This window comes from Notolabrus celidotus, chromosome 8 (assembly GCF_009762535.1).
Source record: "Notolabrus celidotus isolate fNotCel1 chromosome 8, fNotCel1.pri, whole genome shotgun sequence".
Lineage (NCBI taxonomy): Eukaryota > Metazoa > Chordata > Actinopteri > Labriformes > Labridae > Notolabrus > Notolabrus celidotus.
This window is the reverse complement of record NC_048279.1, coordinates 23,294,165-23,313,505: the sequence shown is the minus strand read 5'-3', so window position 1 is coordinate 23,313,505 and position 19,341 is coordinate 23,294,165. Positions and strand designations below refer to the sequence as shown.

At 39.5% G+C, this 19,341-nt stretch overlaps 2 protein-coding genes across 12 annotated transcripts in view; both read right to left on the bottom strand.

Annotated features, from left to right (window-relative positions):
- The window catches only part of arhgef6 (Rac/Cdc42 guanine nucleotide exchange factor (GEF) 6), a 34,212-nt gene extending 24,505 nt beyond the window's left edge, over nucleotides 1-9,707 (bottom strand). For 3 of the 8 annotated variants that reach the window (XM_034690313.1, XM_034690315.1, XM_034690316.1), the window contains exons 1-3: nucleotides 9,380-9,706; nucleotides 7,472-7,555; nucleotides 5,254-5,338 (exon numbers count right to left, since the gene is read on the bottom strand). In XM_034690313.1, coding sequence (XP_034546204.1) covers nucleotides 5,254-5,338; nucleotides 7,472-7,555; nucleotides 9,380-9,544 — 334 coding nt within the window. In that variant the 5' untranslated portion in view covers nucleotides 9,545-9,706. Of the gene's footprint in view, nucleotides 1-5,253; nucleotides 5,339-7,471; nucleotides 7,556-7,631; nucleotides 7,778-9,379 lie in introns of those variants that run through there. The other 5 variants (XM_034690314.1, XM_034690317.1, XM_034690318.1 and 2 more) reach the window with 5 other exon arrangements.
- A 1,120-nt stretch (nucleotides 9,708-10,827) lies between these two features.
- rbmx (RNA binding motif protein X-linked) lies at nucleotides 10,828-15,898 on the bottom strand. 4 transcript variants are annotated; one of them, XR_004632108.1, is made up of 10 exons: nucleotides 15,585-15,898; nucleotides 15,362-15,471; nucleotides 14,757-14,863; nucleotides 14,522-14,675; nucleotides 14,249-14,362; nucleotides 13,951-14,068; nucleotides 13,605-13,733; nucleotides 13,430-13,518; nucleotides 11,049-11,142; nucleotides 10,828-10,962 (listed from the first exon to the last, which is right to left on the bottom strand). XR_004632108.1 is itself a non-coding variant. In XM_034689805.1 (9 exons), the coding sequence occupies exons 2-9, from the start codon at nucleotides 15,468-15,470 to the stop codon at nucleotides 12,380-12,382; spliced, it is 1,137 nt and encodes a 378-aa protein (XP_034545696.1). In that variant the 5' UTR covers nucleotide 15,471; nucleotides 15,585-15,898; the 3' UTR covers nucleotides 12,068-12,379. The 4 variants fall into 4 exon arrangements, 2 of the variants coding, with proteins under 2 accessions (XP_034545696.1, XP_034545695.1); XR_004632107.1 differs by having other exon boundaries at nucleotides 14,249-14,389; nucleotides 15,585-15,897; XM_034689805.1 differs by lacking the exons at nucleotides 10,828-10,962; nucleotides 11,049-11,142 and adding an exon at nucleotides 12,068-12,696.
- Nucleotides 15,899-19,341: the final 3,443 nt, after the last annotated feature.

The following is a 19,341-nucleotide window of genomic DNA, read 5'->3' as shown; positions in this document are numbered from 1 at the left end:
CAACCATGTTTGTCTGCCATTACTATGTCAACCTGTGTTGCTATATGGGCGAATTATCAACTAGATGTAACATTAAAACACAAACAGACCCGGGATAGAATTGTGTATTATGTTATCAGGAGGTGATACTGGTTAACATTCAAGATTCAAGATTCAAGTTTCTTTATTGTCATTATGCAGGCATAACGAAGTTTTGCAGACTCCGGCATAGCACATGAAGAAAAACACACATAAATAAGCACGTAAAAGTAAAAAAAGCAACAAAAAAAAAAAAAAAACACCCTTAGAATAGAATACAAATATTTACAAAGAAAGTGAAAGTGCAGCTTAGTGCAATTCCTGATTTTTTTTTCTGTGTGTGTGTGCATGTGATTTGTATTTATAGCTGATGTTATTGTTATTGTTTTTATTTTATTTTTATTTGTAGGTCTTATTCTTATGCCTTGTACAAAGAGAGCACAGTTTACCTAAGTCAAATTCCTTGTGTGTTCAAGCATACCTGGCCAATAAAGCTGATTCTGATTCTGATTCTGATGTGCGTGTGTGCGTGTGTGCGTGTGTGCGTGTGTGCGTGAGTGCGTGAGTGTGTGTGTGTATTCGAGAGGGAGGGTGTGTGTGACTGTAGGGAGGATGATACGCAAATGTTTCTTTACAGGGGGGCTATTGCTTTCACAGCTCTGGGGAAGAAGCTGTCTTTGAGTCTATTGGTGGTGGTTTTGATGTTTCTGAACCGCTTTCCTGATGGAAGCGGTACAAACAGTTTTTTTGCCTGGATGGGTGGGATCAGCTACAATGCGTCTGGCCCTCTTCTGGACTCGGGCAGTGTAAACTGAGTCCAGATCTGGTAGCCGGCAGCCCACAATCCCCTGCGCTGTTCTCACCACCCGGGCTAAGTCCTTCCTATTCTGTTGCGTGCAGCTGCCGTACCACACTGTCACACTGAGACACAGGATGCTCTCAATAGTGGCTCTGTAGAAGTTTTTGAACAACTGAGAAGAGAGTCCAGTCTGCTTCAGCTTCCTGAGAAAGAAGAGTCGTTGTTGGGCCCTCTTAACCAGGTGTGAAGTGTTCACAGTCCAGGAGAGTTCAGAGGAAATGTGGATGCCTAGGAACTTTATGCTGTTTACACGTTCCACTGCCTCTTTGTGTATGCAGAGAGGAGCGTGTTCAGTCTTCCTGGACCTCCTGCAGTCCACTATGACCTCATTATACATATAATCTAAGCTAAACCAACAAGAGTTGCATTAATGACATTACTGTGAAATAACTTTTTAATAAGTGACAAATGGCAGAATTGTCTCAATTTTGCCACAGTCATACAGATCAGAATAATGTTTCAACTTAATATCAGACATAGAGCCAAATCTTACCCTTCAAACAATCCAGTCAAGTAGTGAAGACCATCAAATTTACCCCTTAATATAAATGTCCTCATGATGCAATGTTCCCTCATAATCAATGATGTAAGAGATGCAATGGTTTCAAACTGAAATTGGTCCTCAAAAAGATACTTATACTAGCCCACACATTCACTCCCACACACGTCATCACTGCTGATTTGGCTGCACATATTTTAGGGGGCTGACAACTTCATCATTTGTGCGAGTATGGTCCAGTGCTCTTCATAGCCCCAGGACAGTAAACACATTCACTGAGCCTAAAAGAATGATCTGATTTGAGCTTAAGTGGCACACAGCTCCAAAATAAGATCAGGCAGCTATAAAATAGAAAGCGACATGCAGTCTTTAGATTCTAATGCGAGCAATCGCTCATGGACTAGTTGTGTTGGTTCAATCTGACTAATTGACCCATATTTAACCAAGCTTCCACCAGCCCTGTCTCTTATTTAAATTACAGTCTAAGCTGTGACTTGTGAAGCACATAAAAATCTACTATATGTCACAGACAGCCAACCCCCCCTTTCCGTGTCATCACTCAGCCACTGCAGCAGAAGAGTAGTGATTTAGGGTCAGTAGCTGCCATCTGTCTCGCAGTGTGAGCGCAGGCCTCTGGGATGCAGTGACAGAGGTATCAATTTTGTTGCCAGTTATCACTTGAAATGTGACACATGGCAGCCCTGCAACCTCTTCCAGGCTAACAAGCTGATGTGCATTCCCTATTAGATGCCAAACTAGATGTTAGTCAAGGTCTAAATAATAGCATTAGTAACCTCTAATGCAAATTTAATAAAGACTGCAACTGAAAAATGCTGGAGGTGCACTTTCAGTTAAAGAGGGAAAACTCACCATGGTAACATTTTTTAGGGTAATTTTGTTCTATCAGCAGTTCAGCTTGAGTTTATGTAGTGTACTATATATTAGTAATAAAAAGCTGCTAATTTCCCACAGTCTTCCATATGCTGAAAACTCAGGGAGGCTTCACTTCTGGGTTGGAAAGGACCCTGGAGGCAGCGGGACCATGAACACACACCGCAGGAGAAGCTCATGGATCCCACATGACACTCCAAACACACACGCAGAGCAGCCTAACAAGCCCTTCTGTCAGCTAAGCTCTGTGATTACTTACAACTGATGTCTGTTTGTCCATATATAGAGGAAATGCACAAAAGCATTTACCCTAAACTAACATACATGCAAAGCAAAGAAGGGCATATGACAAAAGCAAAGCTGGGCTTGCATGAGGATCATGAGTTAAAAACTAAAATAACAGAGGCCTCTTATGCTCAATCAGATCTTCTAACTTGTGACTAATCCACGTCAAATCAAGTTCAGTTTGAAGGATGAGCAAACAGCTGCTGGCTGAAAGCAGCATACAAGAGATTTGCATTTTAAACAAGAGCCCGACACTGACAAGAGGCTCCTCATCCACAAACCAGAGTGACATCCATCTGCCACTTCATCTGAGTGCACTCAACAGATACCACCAGAGGACTGGGATATCTTTAATGTTCACAAGTATGGATTGGCTGACAAAAGCCAGAAATCTGAACATTTGCAGCCACTTACCCCAAATAGGTGAATTTGTAAATTCCATCATTGTATACCTGGTTTTTTTTTCCACTGTTAAACAAGCAGCTATGGGACTGGAAAAACTGGGATCAGAATCAATAATCCTTATTATACTGACTTCATCTGAATGGCATCTTTAAAAGCAAAGTTCACAAAGTGTCCCCCATAAAACAACATCACAACAACAACAATGAAATAACAATCATGAAGATATGAGGTGTGCAAGAATAGCTAAAACACCTGTTTTTCCAACAATGTTTCTACATTCATAGACTTCACATATCAAACTTGTGTTCTCAAATGACCTGGGACATATCCGTCATACAGCATGCAGCAGCAGTAGATAAGTCTAAAAATGCTTACCATACAGAAGCTGATTCTATAGACGTTGAGTTCTGGGTACTGACATTACCTCCTCAGAACCCCAAAACACGGACTCCAGAGTGAAGAAACAAGCTGCTGCACTGCTAAACCCTTTTATGCTGCACCCTTATGTAACAAATGGGCGAAGGAAGGGGGTGTATGTGTGTCTAAAAGCGATACATTCATACAATGTTACATCTATTATGCATTTTGCTTCATTCTAAACTTTATCTGAGTGGTCCAAAAACAACAACATTAAACTAAGGTTGTTATTCAAGCTGTGGATGCACATGAGTGAATATGGTGCCCAGCATGACACAGTCACACACTGCCACGCAAGCTGCCCATGGGTAACACACCCAATGAGGATTTAGAAAGGCTGCATGGACAGAGTTTGTGAAAAATGATCACCTTCATCACATACACGAGGCAAAAAAAAGAGTCACCTAGGCACTGTAAATGTGTTTTATAGTCCCAGGGTTTTTTTCTTGATGTCTAAGCTTGATCACTGGAGCATCAAGTCAGAGGGAAGGAATGGTCCCTTAAGAAGCAAATTACAGCCAAGCAGAAACCTTCACTGTTAAAATATGAAGCCTATGTGGAAGTGCTAAAAACTGCTGTTCCTGAAGTTTCAGCAAGAGACCCCATTAGCACCCATGTTAACACGTCCATCATTACAGCATAAACAAACATGTTTGTCTGGAACAAAACCTTTTTAGGCCTGATAGCACATTTCTTTACTAATGCACACTGTACGAAGGAGGAAGTTCCTCACAACTCATGTCATTTGAAGATATTAAGATTACGGGTTTTGCTCAATTAGGCATTATCAGAGGCATGGCTGACTTGACTGACAGGTAGGCACAGTGTAGCAGTTAGCTTTGAGGCTACCAGCCGATCTCAACTCTGCTCTTTGCCTCTTGCTAAGTGAGCGGGTGCAATCATTAGGCTTCAAAACTCCTCTTCAGAAATCAATGGGTGAATTCACTGAGACTAATACTATTTCCACTGAATCTATGTTTTCTCTTAATGATGTAAAATGCATATTTCCTGTATCGGTTGCAGTTCCAGGGCTCTTGATTACTCTCCAATTTCACATCAAGTCCTTTTTTACTATTATCAAATTAAAACATATAAGACCTACTACTTTCTCTTCCATCAATTTAGTTCAGTTGCAATATTTTTTCCCCCATAATCACTTTCAACCATTTCAGTAATTTACTCATTCAATCAGCCTTAATGTTGGTATTAAATATTCTTTATTTCCTTTTTTGTCACTTATATATATTTTTGGCTTTTTTTACTGTACATGTTATTGTCTTTGTACAACGCCAAATGTTAAATTGCACATTTTTCTAATTCTCCACTGATTCATTATCTTAGATGTTCAGTTTTCTCCAAAATGTCTTCATATTGTCCTGATCTGTTGTCAAGGTCTAATGAACATACACTGATCTGTTCACACAGTTTCAGCTTGCTCAGTTTATGCGAGATGCCTTCCAACAGTGACAGTGTAGGAGGACCTTCTGTGTTTGATTCATTAAAGTGATAGCCCATGCTTAACAAGTGTTGTAATGTGTCAGATGAAGAATCTGCAGGAATTGTTGTTGTTTTTCTCACAATCTGTTGTTACTCGTTTGTTTAAAAGTCCAGTGTCTTGTATGACACATTAAAAACACACGTCTTTCATTGTTTTCTTCCCATATTCATAATACCTGTACCAAGGTGACTGTTGGCCAGGTGCATTGACTGTAATGCAGTTTGGGTGGATTCCTGCAGTTGACATATAAATAGACTTGACACATCAGGATGTGGTTAGGTAAAAATAAAAACCTAACTTCTATCTGATTCCTGAATTTCAAAAAGGACAGTCGATAACATTCAGGAGCTAAAGGTACAGAGAAGAGTGTTGAAGTCTTACCTTGTGTGGCGAAGTTGACCGCCAGCAGAGTAGTCAGTACCTTGCCAAAATTCTCACCAGTGTATAAACACTCTGGTTCAAACCCCTGGATGGAAAAGGCACAGAAAGGATGCTGTTAGACCACAAACCTCAAACTCCATCACTTTACAAAATCTGGAATCAATCAAAAGTGGAAGAAGAATGAGTTAAAATTAGAGGTTTGAAATACACACAAGGATGTAGTGATAGAAGTAGAGAGAGACACAGTTACTGCAGGCTGCAACACAAACAATAGAACGACAGGCATACACACAAACACACACACGAGCACACTCAATGTAACAGACCAGAGGGATTTGAATAAGCCTGTAACAAGACGGAAATAAAAACTGATATGTCGAGCATGACCCATATTCTGTGACTGAGTCGTGTGTAATAAAAAAGACAGGGCCAGACTCATTTGTGATTGGCTGTGCACTTACACACACACACGCACACACGCACACACACACACACACACACACACACACACACACACACTAACACACACACACACACATACATACACACACACAGTGACACTGCTTGCTTGCTTGCTCTGGTTCAGACAGCTATCTCCTTTCCTCTCACGGATAAGGTTTCACATTTTAAATAAAACATCTTAAATATAGAGTTTGAGTAGTGCTGCCTTGCACCGGAGTTGTGGATAACCCCACTCAGACTTTAAGCAGGTGTGGCCGTGACATGTGCAGGTGAGGGATCAGACTGAGGGTCTTTGTGTGACAACTAAGACTTGCTCAGGTTGCTCTTCATCATATATTAAAAGAGCAACAACACACTCTATTCTTGGGGCATACTGATGGTTGCAAAATCTCAGCAATCAGTGTTGTCCTATCACACATTTAAAGGCTGTATTTCTTTAGATTAAAATAATAAACCCTGTAAAAAACAAAAGAAGCAATATTTTTTTTAAAAGGTTTGAGTATTTTTAAACTCATTTGTTGCAGAATTTCCACTCAATATTGGCCAAGTATCAAATCTAGGTGTCAGTATGTGGATAGGGAAGGAAAAAGTGGTATTGAAAAGTCTCTGATGAAATGAAAACTCCGTTTGCATTGTCAGAACAATGAGTAGCTGAGTCTTACATCAGAGCATTGATCTCATTTAGTGCTGCAAGTATTGACATCCGTACCATTATTGGGGCCAGCAGTTGCATTGAGTCATGTCATGAATTCAAGCTACTCTTCACAAGTGTAGAAGTGAATAAAATTATTGCATGCATTTCAGAAGATAAAAAAAACTCAGCGGCCTCGGGCAGTAATGTGTGCTTCCTCTTTCTGCATCTGAGGGCAGAAGTGAAAGCAGTATGACTGCTCTCTTTGTGCAGTCACAGGACAAACAAGCACTATTTTCTGAGGCAGAAAAGAGCATAAAACTCCTCTATAACCATGGGCACATCCCTGATCACTGACCAGAGGATGGGTAGGGCTAGCTGTAGCACCACAGACATCCCTTGGCTGATACATTTGACGGTAGATCGTCCAAAAAACTTCTGCCCATGAGCTACTGGCTGGCCACAAAAGGTCTAATTATGGGCTAAGGAAGGGTTGGTGGATGAAAGCAAAGGGGACCTCCCAGACATAACAAGCCAGCTGGGCAGAACTACTGAACCACTTGACTTTGCAGTAAGTCAAGCTTGCTGACTCAATTAGCTGTTTAAAGAAACCATCTGATGTGATTCAAAACCAGAGAGGAGTATTTATAAAGCTGGAGGAGAAATTACTGTCCAGTTTGTGGTCACAAGCAGGCTGGTACAGAGACTCAGAAAACTCCCAACATCTGCAGATGGTTTCTGTTCCAATATTAGGACATGTTTTTTCATGCAGTGCGTTCCCTAGAGTGTTTTTAACCTGCAACAACAAACCCATACCAATGTCACTGCAGCGTGGATGAGTCAAAGACTTAATTGTGGTCATTTGAAAACTGAGGCAATGCTTACAGGGGCCAACACAAACCTTCCTGTCTGCTCAGAGAGTGACTGACAGCATGGACGCGAGAGGAAAGCATATGTCAGCAAGGTAAGCAGATAACAACACAAGCAAGACTGAGTTTAAGTCTTCTGTTTGCGTAAACTGCAGTGGGCTAAGAGGGCTAATAAGGAGATCATGAAAAAGAAAGGTCATTCTGAGTCAAACATCGAGTCTTTGAACATGAAACTTGACAAATTTAGCACACTTACCTCCACTTTGAGGGTCGAGCATCCTTTTAAAAACTCCCTGATGTTGGAAAGGCAGTCGGCTTCAGTTCTCGGGTCCTGGCAATACTAAGCACGCACACACCAAATAAATGTGTTAACAACACATACCTCTTTAAATGGCAATTAAAGGTAAGATACTAACCAAAGAGCGATGGTAGAGTCATATTAGCTCATGTAAATAAAGAGCACCAAGTAACATTGTATCATTCAGTTCAGTGAATAACTGTGGATTCTTCCTGCGTCTCCTTCATGCACTCATAACCATTAACACCAAATACACGTCAAAGTAGCGACATTACGGCAAAACATCCGCTCAGATTTTCAAAATAAAAGTTGCGCAACGTAGGATGAATAAATACAGTGGCTGAAACTTGTTCATCAAAAACAGATTATAGTTTGAGGTGAAATTTTATTTCAACAGCGTTGTGCGACCAGTGAACAATACAACTTTCCCCGAATGAACCAGTTTGAAAAGAGGTATAAATAATGATTTTTACAGGGTTTAGGGATAAGAAGAGGGGATGGGAAGGTCATTACAGAGATAGCTGCTTGATTTCTTTTTTATTTTACTTTAAATTTTATTGATTATTATTACTTGAAATAAGTATATGTTTGGTAACACGTAGATAATTGTTAAGGGATTTGATGGTGTACACTCCAATATTTATAACACTAATATATTGTATATCAAATATGTATATAGTCACTTACAATAAAAAACTGTGGAATTTAGTAGGTTTATATTAAATAAAATAAAAACATATTTTGGTGGCTAAAGGGAAGTGAAACGAACTATTATTATATTTAGACACGTTTGTCTAAAGATATAAAGTGATAAATATATATTTGGATAGCTTTATATTCTGTATGACTAACATAACTGATAATAAATATTGTATTTAGACAAGTTTAGACAAGTTTATTTACACGTGTTTTTATATGAGGAAGTTGACAGGATAGTTTCAACCAATGACTATGGAGAAAAGATGGGATTCAATGAGGTTGTCTTCTTTCCATTCATTTTCAAGTGTTTGACCATTTATTTAACATTTTTAATTCCTCATAAATATTGTTTAGGCTACTGACTTACTTACTGACTCACTTCCTTCCTTACACTACAGCTATTTTATAGATGCGTCTCTCATGTTTGAAATAGGTGGATTTCAATTCAAATAAAATTGGGCTTTGCACTGCTAATAAGTTAAGTGTAAGACCATTTTTTAAAACAACTTCTAGGCCAACAATCTAAGTGTGACAGGACTTCACATTAAAGAGAAGTCCGGCTTTATTCTCATGAGCTGTTTCCAGTTGTGTGTGTTGATGCTGCTTTATCAAAGGGGAGGTCGCACAGGGAAGAGTCTTTTGAAGAGGAAGTGACGAAAAGTATTTGCAACTGTTGTTTATCATTATCAACTTTGTCATCTTTACCATTACACCAAGCACGTTACTGATGTTTAATTGCTAAGTTGCCGAAAGTTCTTCAAAGTCCAGTTATTTAACCGCTCCAACATGGTCTATGTGTCCACTGCCCCGTACACTTCTCCTTCCATATTTTTCCTGTTTTCTGTGGGTGTTCACACCGACTCACTCACATCAAGAATGCGGAACATTTCCCTCGCTTCACAGGAAACTACATCTCGAAATTGAACAGATAAACCGCTTATATTATCTGAGCTGTAATCCAAAACAACACACATCAATCAGGACAGAATAACGCGGCTGCGAAAACTTCACGGCTCATGTACTGTAAGCTACAGAAAATGAAGGCCTGCAGCTGCTGGGAGAAGTTCATGTCGGTATCGCTTGATCAAACCCCTCCCTTCCGTGCACCGGGAGCCGTCGATCATTTCCCATTAAGTTAACTTGACATAACTTAAACAAGCAACTCACCTTGGGAGTAAACCCAGGTACGAGCCTTTCCGTGAGCTTGCATAAGACGACCCCATCCTTCAGCGATGTTTTCAAAAACTCCTCCGGGTCCGCTATATTCTTTTTAGGCGAGCTGAGCACTCCCAGTGATATTAACCACGTTACAGTCTGCTCCTCTGGATTCATAGCTCCACAATAATGGTCATTGCCTATGCACGCATTGCTTAAGAGAAAAGTGGCGGCCTGTTCCGTATCGATATGCAACTCACATCCGCACTTCTGCCAGAAGTTAAAAAAGAGGCGGTGGGGGAAGGAAGGACGACGCTGTCTCTATACGTAAAACTGATGATCACCCCTGCTGGCAAACAGGCACCTCAACAATAGACAGGAGTGTTTCTCATCCGCACAGCAGAGGGCATTTATCACTTATGCTATATTTCTTGATTGGTTCAGGTAACACCATTAGGGAACTGATATCTGTGGTGCATCATCATATTTCTATACTGTATGAATAACTCCAGAAATGTGATGTGGGAATAGTTTTAGCAGCAATATATGATAATAATAATAATAATAATAATAATAATAATAATAATAATAATAATAATACATTTTATTTTGGGCGCCTTTCAAATCACCCAAGGTCACCTTACAGATAATAAAAACATTCATCATTAAAACATCATAAGAACAAACAAACAAACAAACAAAAAGAGAGAGTAATAAATAAAAACTAAAAACTAGGGAAGTGCAGAGAGTCCAGTTAGAGGGAATAAGCCAGTTTGAAAAGGTGAGTTTTGAGTTGGGATTTGAATGATGTTGTGGAGTATGACTGTCTTATGTGTGGGGGGAGGGAGTTCCAGAGTCTGGGTGCTGAGCAGCTGAAGGCTCGGGCACCCATGGTACTGAGGCATAACGGTGGGATAGTTAATAGTCCAGCAGAGGTTGAGCAGAGGGAGCGAGAGGGAGTGTATTCATGAAGGAGGTCGCGGGGGTAAGTGGAGAGCTTTGTAGGTGGGGAGAAGGTTTTTGTAATGGATGCGGTATTGTACAGGGAGCCAGTGAAGTTGGATGAGAACAGGAGTGATGTGGTCAGATGATGATCCGGGCGGCCGAGTTCTGAATGAGTTATAAGATAAGGCAATTGAAGTAGTTTAAAAATGTGATCAACACGGTCACTTTTTATAGAAGTTACAAAGGATTGACTTATATTGTCTCAACCAAAGTGAAATCATTTGCTTTTCTCAATCCATCTAAAATCTCAGTAATAATTAGTAAATGAGTCATTCACACTATACAGAAAGGTGCAACATGGAAAAAACAACAATACATATTGCACATAAGTCTGATACCACTAACACCTCAGGCCTACTTAAAAATTCTGTCTTTCAGAGAATCCAGTTCAGGAAAAAAAAATGTACTGCCTCTTTCTTCAATGACAAGAAAAAATGTACATAAACACAGAAAAGTGTCTTTCAAAGTCTTTATTGAAATCCACCACAAACTGCAAACGTCCCCTGCCTTTGTTCTCCGGGCCTCCGACATGCATTCCCACTTGCAGAAGAAATCCAACCAGCACTTTCAACAGTCTCCTGCACCAAAGTCTGTAAGACAGCGTAATGAAAATGGTTTATTACATACCACCAATTAAATTTTACAGTAAGTAATCAGGCGAGTCAATTTAACATACCAGCATTGGTTGTGCTGCAACATCATTGGTCCAACAACTTCAGGACACAATTCAAGTCAGTTCCAAGGACAGTTTCCTTGGAGGGTTGGTTATCCTGCAATAAGAACATTAAATTAACACATTGCCTTTCACGTAATCATGTATTCATTAAACATCCAAACAATATTTAGTGGTCCTTGATCCAACTGCGAATTCACGCCATTGTTTGTTTCCAGTTTGGCGTATCGGCGACGTTATTCTTCCAGTGGTATCCATTGTTTGAGGTGGCATGCTCGTGGGAATGGTTTGGTACTAAAAACAAGGCTTGTAACTTAAAGAAGTCTTTCAATATTAGCAATGACAATTCTTTCTAAATATCAAAATCCTTGTGCGCTACAACTGGCTTGTTCAATTCACTTTAGGCCGTTAGTTAGGCAAAGGATCATTGTTTCAAGGGGTCGTTTGGCAAAGTGGCTGTTACAGGTCTCATTGCTTAAAAGTGGCGAACTTCTTGGGATGCTGGTGTACTTTAAAAAAAAATTAAGAGTATTTACCAGACTACAATGAAAAAGTGACGTTGAGTTGACATCCAGTTTTTGTCCTTTGAGGCAAAGCGGTCTTGAATGACGCCTTTTTGAGGGGAAACTGCAATACAGGATTATGAGAAACTCATTGACAGATGAGAAACAAAGAGGTTTGCTTTGCTTACCAGCTGTTGACTACCAGTCGAGCTGCATTTGGTTGCTGTTGTTGCCTTTGGTTTTGTCGTTGCATGCCATCATTTGGCTCTAGGGTGATGGATCCATTTTCCAACAAAGGACATTGGAACATTTTGACAGTAACATTTGCCTGACCCTTGAAAACAGCAGCGTCCAGTCGATGGCACATTTATGTTAAGCATGAACTGAGGTCACTGGTCTATTTATAAAGGACGAGCAGAGACTCACATAAGCTTCACAGGAAACTTTGGAAATATCACGTTGGTACTGAACATTCATATCACGGCCTCTGGTATTGTTTTGATCATTGACGAGCAGTGGTTCAGGTTCAACTAAAAGCTTTATTAGAGTAGGAAAGCCAGACTTATAGGGCATTGCAGATTCCAAAAGCACTGAACGTACAAAAACTAACACCCACTTGTTAACGGCACTGTTATATGAGCAAGAGAAATACTAAAAAAAACAATAAACAAAAAAGTTTACACATAAAAACTTGGGAAGTCAAGAAACAGATTCAAAGCTAAGCTCCACAGATTTAGACATGGCTAGTTTGTGTCGTTAGATTTGTTCCAAAACACTATGTTAACTGTGCAGGAAGAGAACTTCTGCTTTTGTGTGGTTTTCAAGTCCAGTTCAGTATCTGTTGCGAGACATTCCTCTATCGGGTCGATTGCCACCGCGGCCACCACGTGGCCCTCCACGACTTGAGCCACTGTATGAATCACGAGGAGGGTAGCCTCTCTCAACAGGGGGAGCCGGGCCCCTCTCCTGCCTGCCCATTCGCTCACCACGGCTAGGTGGATATGGGTCACTCCGACTGCTGGGGTAACTGTCTCGACTGCCATAGCCATCCCGGGAACTGCTGCCATAGTCATCGTAACGACTGCTTCCACTGCTCCCACCATAGGATGGTGGGGGGCCCCTTGCAGGTGGGGCGCCACGAGAGTTACCTGCAGGGTCAATGGGTCAGGTAATTGGCAAAGTTCCATTTATACATTTTCTTGCACTGTCAGGTGCTCATATTTGCCAATAGAAGTGATTCTGAGACTGAAAAATCTGAAGTCATTTTGAAATGTCCAATCAGGTTAATGATCTTTGTTTTAACATCTAGTTTGTGAGCAGTAACATATCCAAGCAAAGGGGAATAAATGGGCAGTGTTGCCCATTTTAGCATGCCATTGATTTGAGTAGCCATGTTTCCTTTTTGAGCTCCAAGGGTTAGAACTGAAAGACGAGGGTTTCAGAGTTGTCTTGATGTTTCTATGAACATTTCTCCTTGAGGGAGAGCTTTGATATCACCAGATGTTTCCACAGACTTTTGGGGTTCCTTATGGTTGCAAACTCCCTGGGCCACATTCTGCTTTGCAACAAAAACTTATTCTTTGGCTAAAAGCTGTGACACTTCAGACAGGTGGACTGAGCTTTTGTTTTTCATTTACATGTCAGAGGTTATTAATGTGTTTCTCAAATACAAAGAAGTATGCAATTTGTATTGCAGCACGGGGATTGCGGCCATTGGAAAGAAAAATATTGCCTGAGTTGCTGTTTCCTTTGGGGAGGGAGCGTTGTATGAATTGTAGATCACGGTAGTCACTGCTGGTATTTGGTTGTTTTTTTGGTGCAGCTCTTCTTTGTGCAACAGTGGTTATTTGCTGTAAATACACAAATGTGGGCATATCTTACCGTAACCTTCATATGACTCTCTGTAGGAGCCACCACTGGAACGGTCCATATATCTTGTTTCGCGGCCTCCACCATAGCCATCTCTGTCACTGAATAAAGAAAAAAAAAAATGAATTAATACCTACAACAAATCTTAACTAGTTTGCCATCCTTTCTTAGTAACTCATACTAGTACCTGTAGCCTCTGGACATTGACCCATAGTCATCTCTGGAGCTGGAATTGGAGTATTCTCTGTATGAATATTCTCGGGGTGGAGGGCCGTAGTCTCTTGAATCTCTTGAGTTATAATCCCCACTCGAGTATCTGTGAAATATACAATATACTATTAACTTCAGGGCCGTCAATTAATTAAGTTAAATATATTACGTGGTACATATATTACGTGGTACATATACTACGCGGTACATGACAAACTTGTCATCAAAAAGATTCTAAAATTGAATCTTAGATCATTTCTACAACACACTCACTAAGACAAACGTATGTGAATAGCTTCGTAAGTATATGTGAATTGACCTACCTGTCTTTTGAGTTGTAATGGTCATCTCTTGGTGATGAAAAATCATCCCTCCTGGACATCATGGAGTCCCTGCGAGGTGTGGGTGGACCATAGGGATCCCTGTCCCTTGACATGGGGGCTGAAACACACAGTATTGACAAACTGACTCAATCACAAATAACTAAGTAGGCTGCCTGTTGGGCTATAAAATCTGTTGATGTGGACACATGTTGGTATTCCACCAGCACAATGTTATTACTGGCACATGTCTGTTTTTCACTAACTTATAGTTAGTGCAAACGAAAATCCAAGTACTTACGTCTGTTCATGGGGACAGAAGAGGCAGTTCTCTTTGGTGGTGGACCTCCATTTCGAACCGGGGGTCCTCTCTTCAATGGCGGTCCTCTGGATGACATTCCTTTAAAGAAGGGTTCTACATTCCCTGAATTATCATAGTAGTCTTTACAGACAAGAGATGCAAATATTAATTAAAATAAAGTTTAAAAAATAGTAGTTAAACAGATTAATGAAAAAATGCATTGCATGAGATTTTACAAACTCAGCTGATCAAATTAATAAATCAGATAACTACCTCTTGGTGGTGGGCTTCTCATACCACCAGGACCACCCCTGGAACCACGTGGGCCTCTGGGTGGACCACGGCTGCGGGAGAACTCTCGCCTGCCAGAACTCTCAAACTGGGGCTTAGTAGCTTGTTCCACTTTGATTGGCTTGCCATCAAGAGACTGTGGTGGAAGAGTTACAATTAAAGTCACAACAGCAAGCAGATTGATTTTCAAAGATGGTTGAATTAACTTTGTGCTTACCTTTCCATTCATCTCCCGTGCTGCATCCTTTGCATCAGCTGGAGTTTCAAATGTAACAAAAGCGAAGCCTCTTGATTTGTTGGTTTCCCGGTCTTTCATCAAAAGAACTGTGAGAAGAAAATGGTTTAAGGGTTTTTTCTATGTGAAAAGAGCTGCGAGTAGGAAATGGCATAATGGGGTTTTCTATAAGACTGATTTAGTGAGCTGATTACATTATCTATGTGCAAAAAGTATAACCAGAGTCTTACATGGCTCAAGAGTTTCTCAACTCATCCAACAGAGTAAACAAAAGTGAAGGGTGGAGTAAAGTAAAGGGGAACGAGTCACAACACGTCCAATTGGGTTGACTAGTGTAGTTAGTGCGGAAGTAAAAATCGGCCAATTACAAATGAGTAAAAGGCATGCCATTCAATTTATTATCACTCTCCCTGTAATTGTACATAAATAAAAATGTGAGCATCAACACGCGTAAATGCACACATTTGATGCCTTTGCAGTCAAACAAACACATGTGCGCATTATAAACGCGACTAAGCGACATATTCAAATGTAATGGTTTTAGCCAGGAGCTGAAAAAATGTGACAAACAGTGGCTCCATCCACACCTTCCACAATCCTGCCATATTTGCTGAAGTACTGCTCCAGGGCCTTCTCGGTGGTTTCGGTGTTCAGTCCACCGATGAAGAGCTTCCCAGGTCGGTCTGCCTCTGCCATGCTGCGAAATCCAAAGTGTGCGTCAAAAGAGGGAGTCGTTTAAGACTTCAGCATAATTCACCAGTTAACCTATTAAGCTGCTTCTCAGTATCCAAACATGTATGTTGTGATTACCTTGTTGCTCGAAGTCTTGAACCGTTGAAGGCGCAAAATGGCGATAAACGTGCCAACAGCTGTAGCTGATTACTCGGCTAACGACAGCCAGCACGTAATGAAGCTACCAACGATACCGAAACTGCGAGAGAGCCAACACACAACTTAAGAATAATTGAAAAGACAGCTCCTACACGCCAGACTCAATAGAGGCACGCCGCTGGCTGCAAGCTTACGAGCAGTAGCAGCAGCTTTGTGTATGCAACAGCTAACAACGATTGTTCTACTCCCTCCTTGGTATTTTTTTCTGTTTCCGGCGGAGCAGCAGAGGAGGCTGACCCACTTCTTCTTCCTGTTTTTTTAATGCTTTCAACAACCTTTATGTAGAATTATCGCCATCTTGTGGAGTTAGTTAATCCCTACAGGTAGTGGGGTTTTTTTTTCCAGATGGCCTTGTCCCCTTCCTAGTGGCCCTGAAGGACAAACAAAATTTACAAAAGATGAAACACTTTTACAAAGTTGGAGACGAATTTACATTTTGGAAACATTTTTACAAAGTTGGAGACAAATTGACATTTTGGAAAACATTTTTACAAAGTTGGAGACAAACTTACATTTTGGAGAACATTTTTACAAAGTTGGAGACAAATTTACATTTTGGAAAACATTTTTACAAAGTTGTAGACAAATTTACATTTTGGAAAACATTTTTACAAAGTTGTAGACAAATTTACATTTTGGAAAACATTTTTACAAAGTTGTAGACAAATTTACATTTTGGAAAATATTTTTACAAAGTTGGAGACAAATTGACATTTTGGAAAACATTTCTACAAAGTTGGAGACAAATTTACATTTTGGAAAATATTTTTACAAAGTTGGAGACAAATTGACATTTTGGAAAATATTTTTACAAAGTTGGAGACAAATTGACATTTTGGAAAACATTTTTACAAAGTTGGAGACAAATTGACATTTTGGAAAATATTTTTACAAAGTTGGAGACAAACTTACATTTTGGAAAACATTTCTACAAAGTTGGAGACAAATTTACATTTTGAAAAATATTTTTACAAAGTTGGAGACAAATTGACATTTTGGAAAACATTTTTACAAAGTTGGAGACAAACTTACATTTTGGAAACCATTTTTACAAAGTTGGAGACAAACTTACATTTTGGAAAACATTTTTACAAAGTTGGAGACAAATTGACATTTTGGAAACCATTTTTACAAAGTTGGAGACAAATTTACATTTTGGAAAACATTTTTACAAAGTTGGAGACAAATTTACATTTTGGAAACCATTTTTACAAAGTTGGAGACAAATTGACATTTTGGAAAACATTTTTACAAAGTTGGAGACAAATTTACATTTTGGAAAACATTTTTACATTTCATAAAACAAAAGTACATCAGCAAAAAACTTTTACCAAGGCCAAACAAATTTACAATTAAGAAAACAAATTTACAAAAGATGAAACACTTTTACAAAGTTGGAGACAATTTTGCAAACGAGGGAACACTTTTACCATTTCTGAAACAATTTAACATTTTATTTTTACGGAAAGGGAATGTACCAAATACAGGAAGTGATCAGCAAGTGATCGAGTGAGGGGTCATTTAGTTTGTTTTGATCATAGAGTGTATAAATAATGGACGTAGTATCCGTGACGTCGCCCACCTGTTCCTGAATGCTGTTTAGAAGCCAATCGTTGGAGGTAACCATATTGGAAATGCAGAACTCAACCAGGCAGAGTGTGATATAAGGGGAGGAGTTTGAGCCTCTGAGCCAACAGCTATGCGTTCCCGTCCGGGAGTCACGTCAGTCATGTCCTTATTTGGGCAAAAACTCGTAATCTTAATACCTTCTTAACCGTCACATTAGAAAAAAATTAACCCCCTGTACAATGTGTGCCGATAGAGAGATTAGCTACTTCAGCCAAGCCGTTTATTGAACCAGTCTGTAAACATGTTAATTAATGCTGCATCAAATTTTTTTCTTTATGCCTATGTGGTTTCCAGTGTTTCTGCAGCCAGCCTCAAGCGGATTCTTGATGAATTGCAGTTTATAACACTTCTGCATGGGCTTCATAGTTTGAGACCGGAGGTTGCCGCTTGGTTTTGATGGAGAGAAACCAAACGGAGATGGACATGGTTTACATATTAGGACATCCTCGGGTCTCAGAGTGAGGTGTCAGAACTCAGCTGAAAAAGCATCATGTCTCTGTAAAAGCTCCATCATATCTCTGCAAAACCTTCATCATGTGTCAGAATTCCGATGAAACGGCCTCAGACCACATCGCCTCAGGGTAAACAGAGTCAGGCTAAAAGGAGTCAGGCTTAACGGTAAAAGTGTTCCGTTGTTTGTAAAATTGTCTCCAACTTTGTAAAAGTGTGTCATCTTTTGTAAATTTGTTTCCCTAAATGTAAATTAGTTTTGGTCTTAGTAAAAGTGTTTTGCTGATGTAATTTTGTTTTATGAAATGTAAAAATGTTTTCCAAAATGTAAATTTGTCTCCAAATTTGTAAAAGTGTTTCATCTTTTGTAAATTTGTTTTGACCTTCAGGGCCACCGTACCTACCACCAAGTGGTTTTAACATTTAGAATCTAGACTTGATATTCATAACAGATATATGTGATTCTATTCTTCTTCTATTAACAATTAACATAACAGATATCCGCAACAACACTCCTCCTACAATGATTTGTCTTTTTTCAATCAAGTGTCAAAGCCACCTTCCTATGACAAATCACGTCAGCTTTGTGACTCAAAACATATTTATTTTCTCAAGCGTATGAATGATATAATGACTGTCATGACTGGATGCATGCACAGCAACAATTGCTGTTTGTTTGATTGCTGTGTCTGATGTATGTTGGGTGTATCTATTGTTTTTTTGTTTTTATTTATTCTATTTATTTTTTGGAAAAATGCATTTATGTTTTTAATTCTCGATGTAAAGCACATTGAACTTATGTGTATAAAATGTGCTTTATAAATAAAATTGCTATTGCTATTGCTATGTGTCATCAATTCAATTTTCTTCAAACTAAGAATTATTGCAGGTATACAATTGGGAATAGTAAATCGTCATCGTTGGTCGTAACAAGTGAAATATTAGGGAAGAGGATTAAGGACATTGAAAATACAATTGGAGCTTGGGCAAGCAAAAAAATAATAATTAAAGGTGTGATATCTTTTTTTGTTCAGAGATTAAAGTCAGAATTTTGACTTTTTTTCTTCGAATTCTATCTCTAATTGAAGAATTGAAAAAAAAACACTTCATTTTTTTTTCTACTCGCCCACCTTCCAAAAGTTTAGATCTCTGAAATGGGAGTTTTTGTCCCTAGGAAAAAAAACCCACTTCAGATACATCTATATTTCTTCATTCAGGAATTCAGGAATTCAGGAATTCAGGAATTCAGGAATTCAGGAATTCAAGAATTACGGTGTGGATATCTGAAACTGTAAACCCTATACACATAAACGGCAAGCAAGACGTAATTTGTTTTAGGAATAATACATTTGTGAAAATTGGAGATGACAGTTGTGCATAGGAAGAATGTCATTCCCCATGAGGAGCAAACGTGTTCTTACAATTTTATAATGTTACAATGTCATTTAGCAGATGCTTTTATCCAAAGCGACGTACATACGAGAACAAGAACAACACAAGCCAAGATCTAGACATGAGGAAACAAGATCAGTACGGGTAACAAAGTGCTTCAAGTCCATTTGGGTGTAGGTACTGACAAGCAGTGTAATAGCAATGC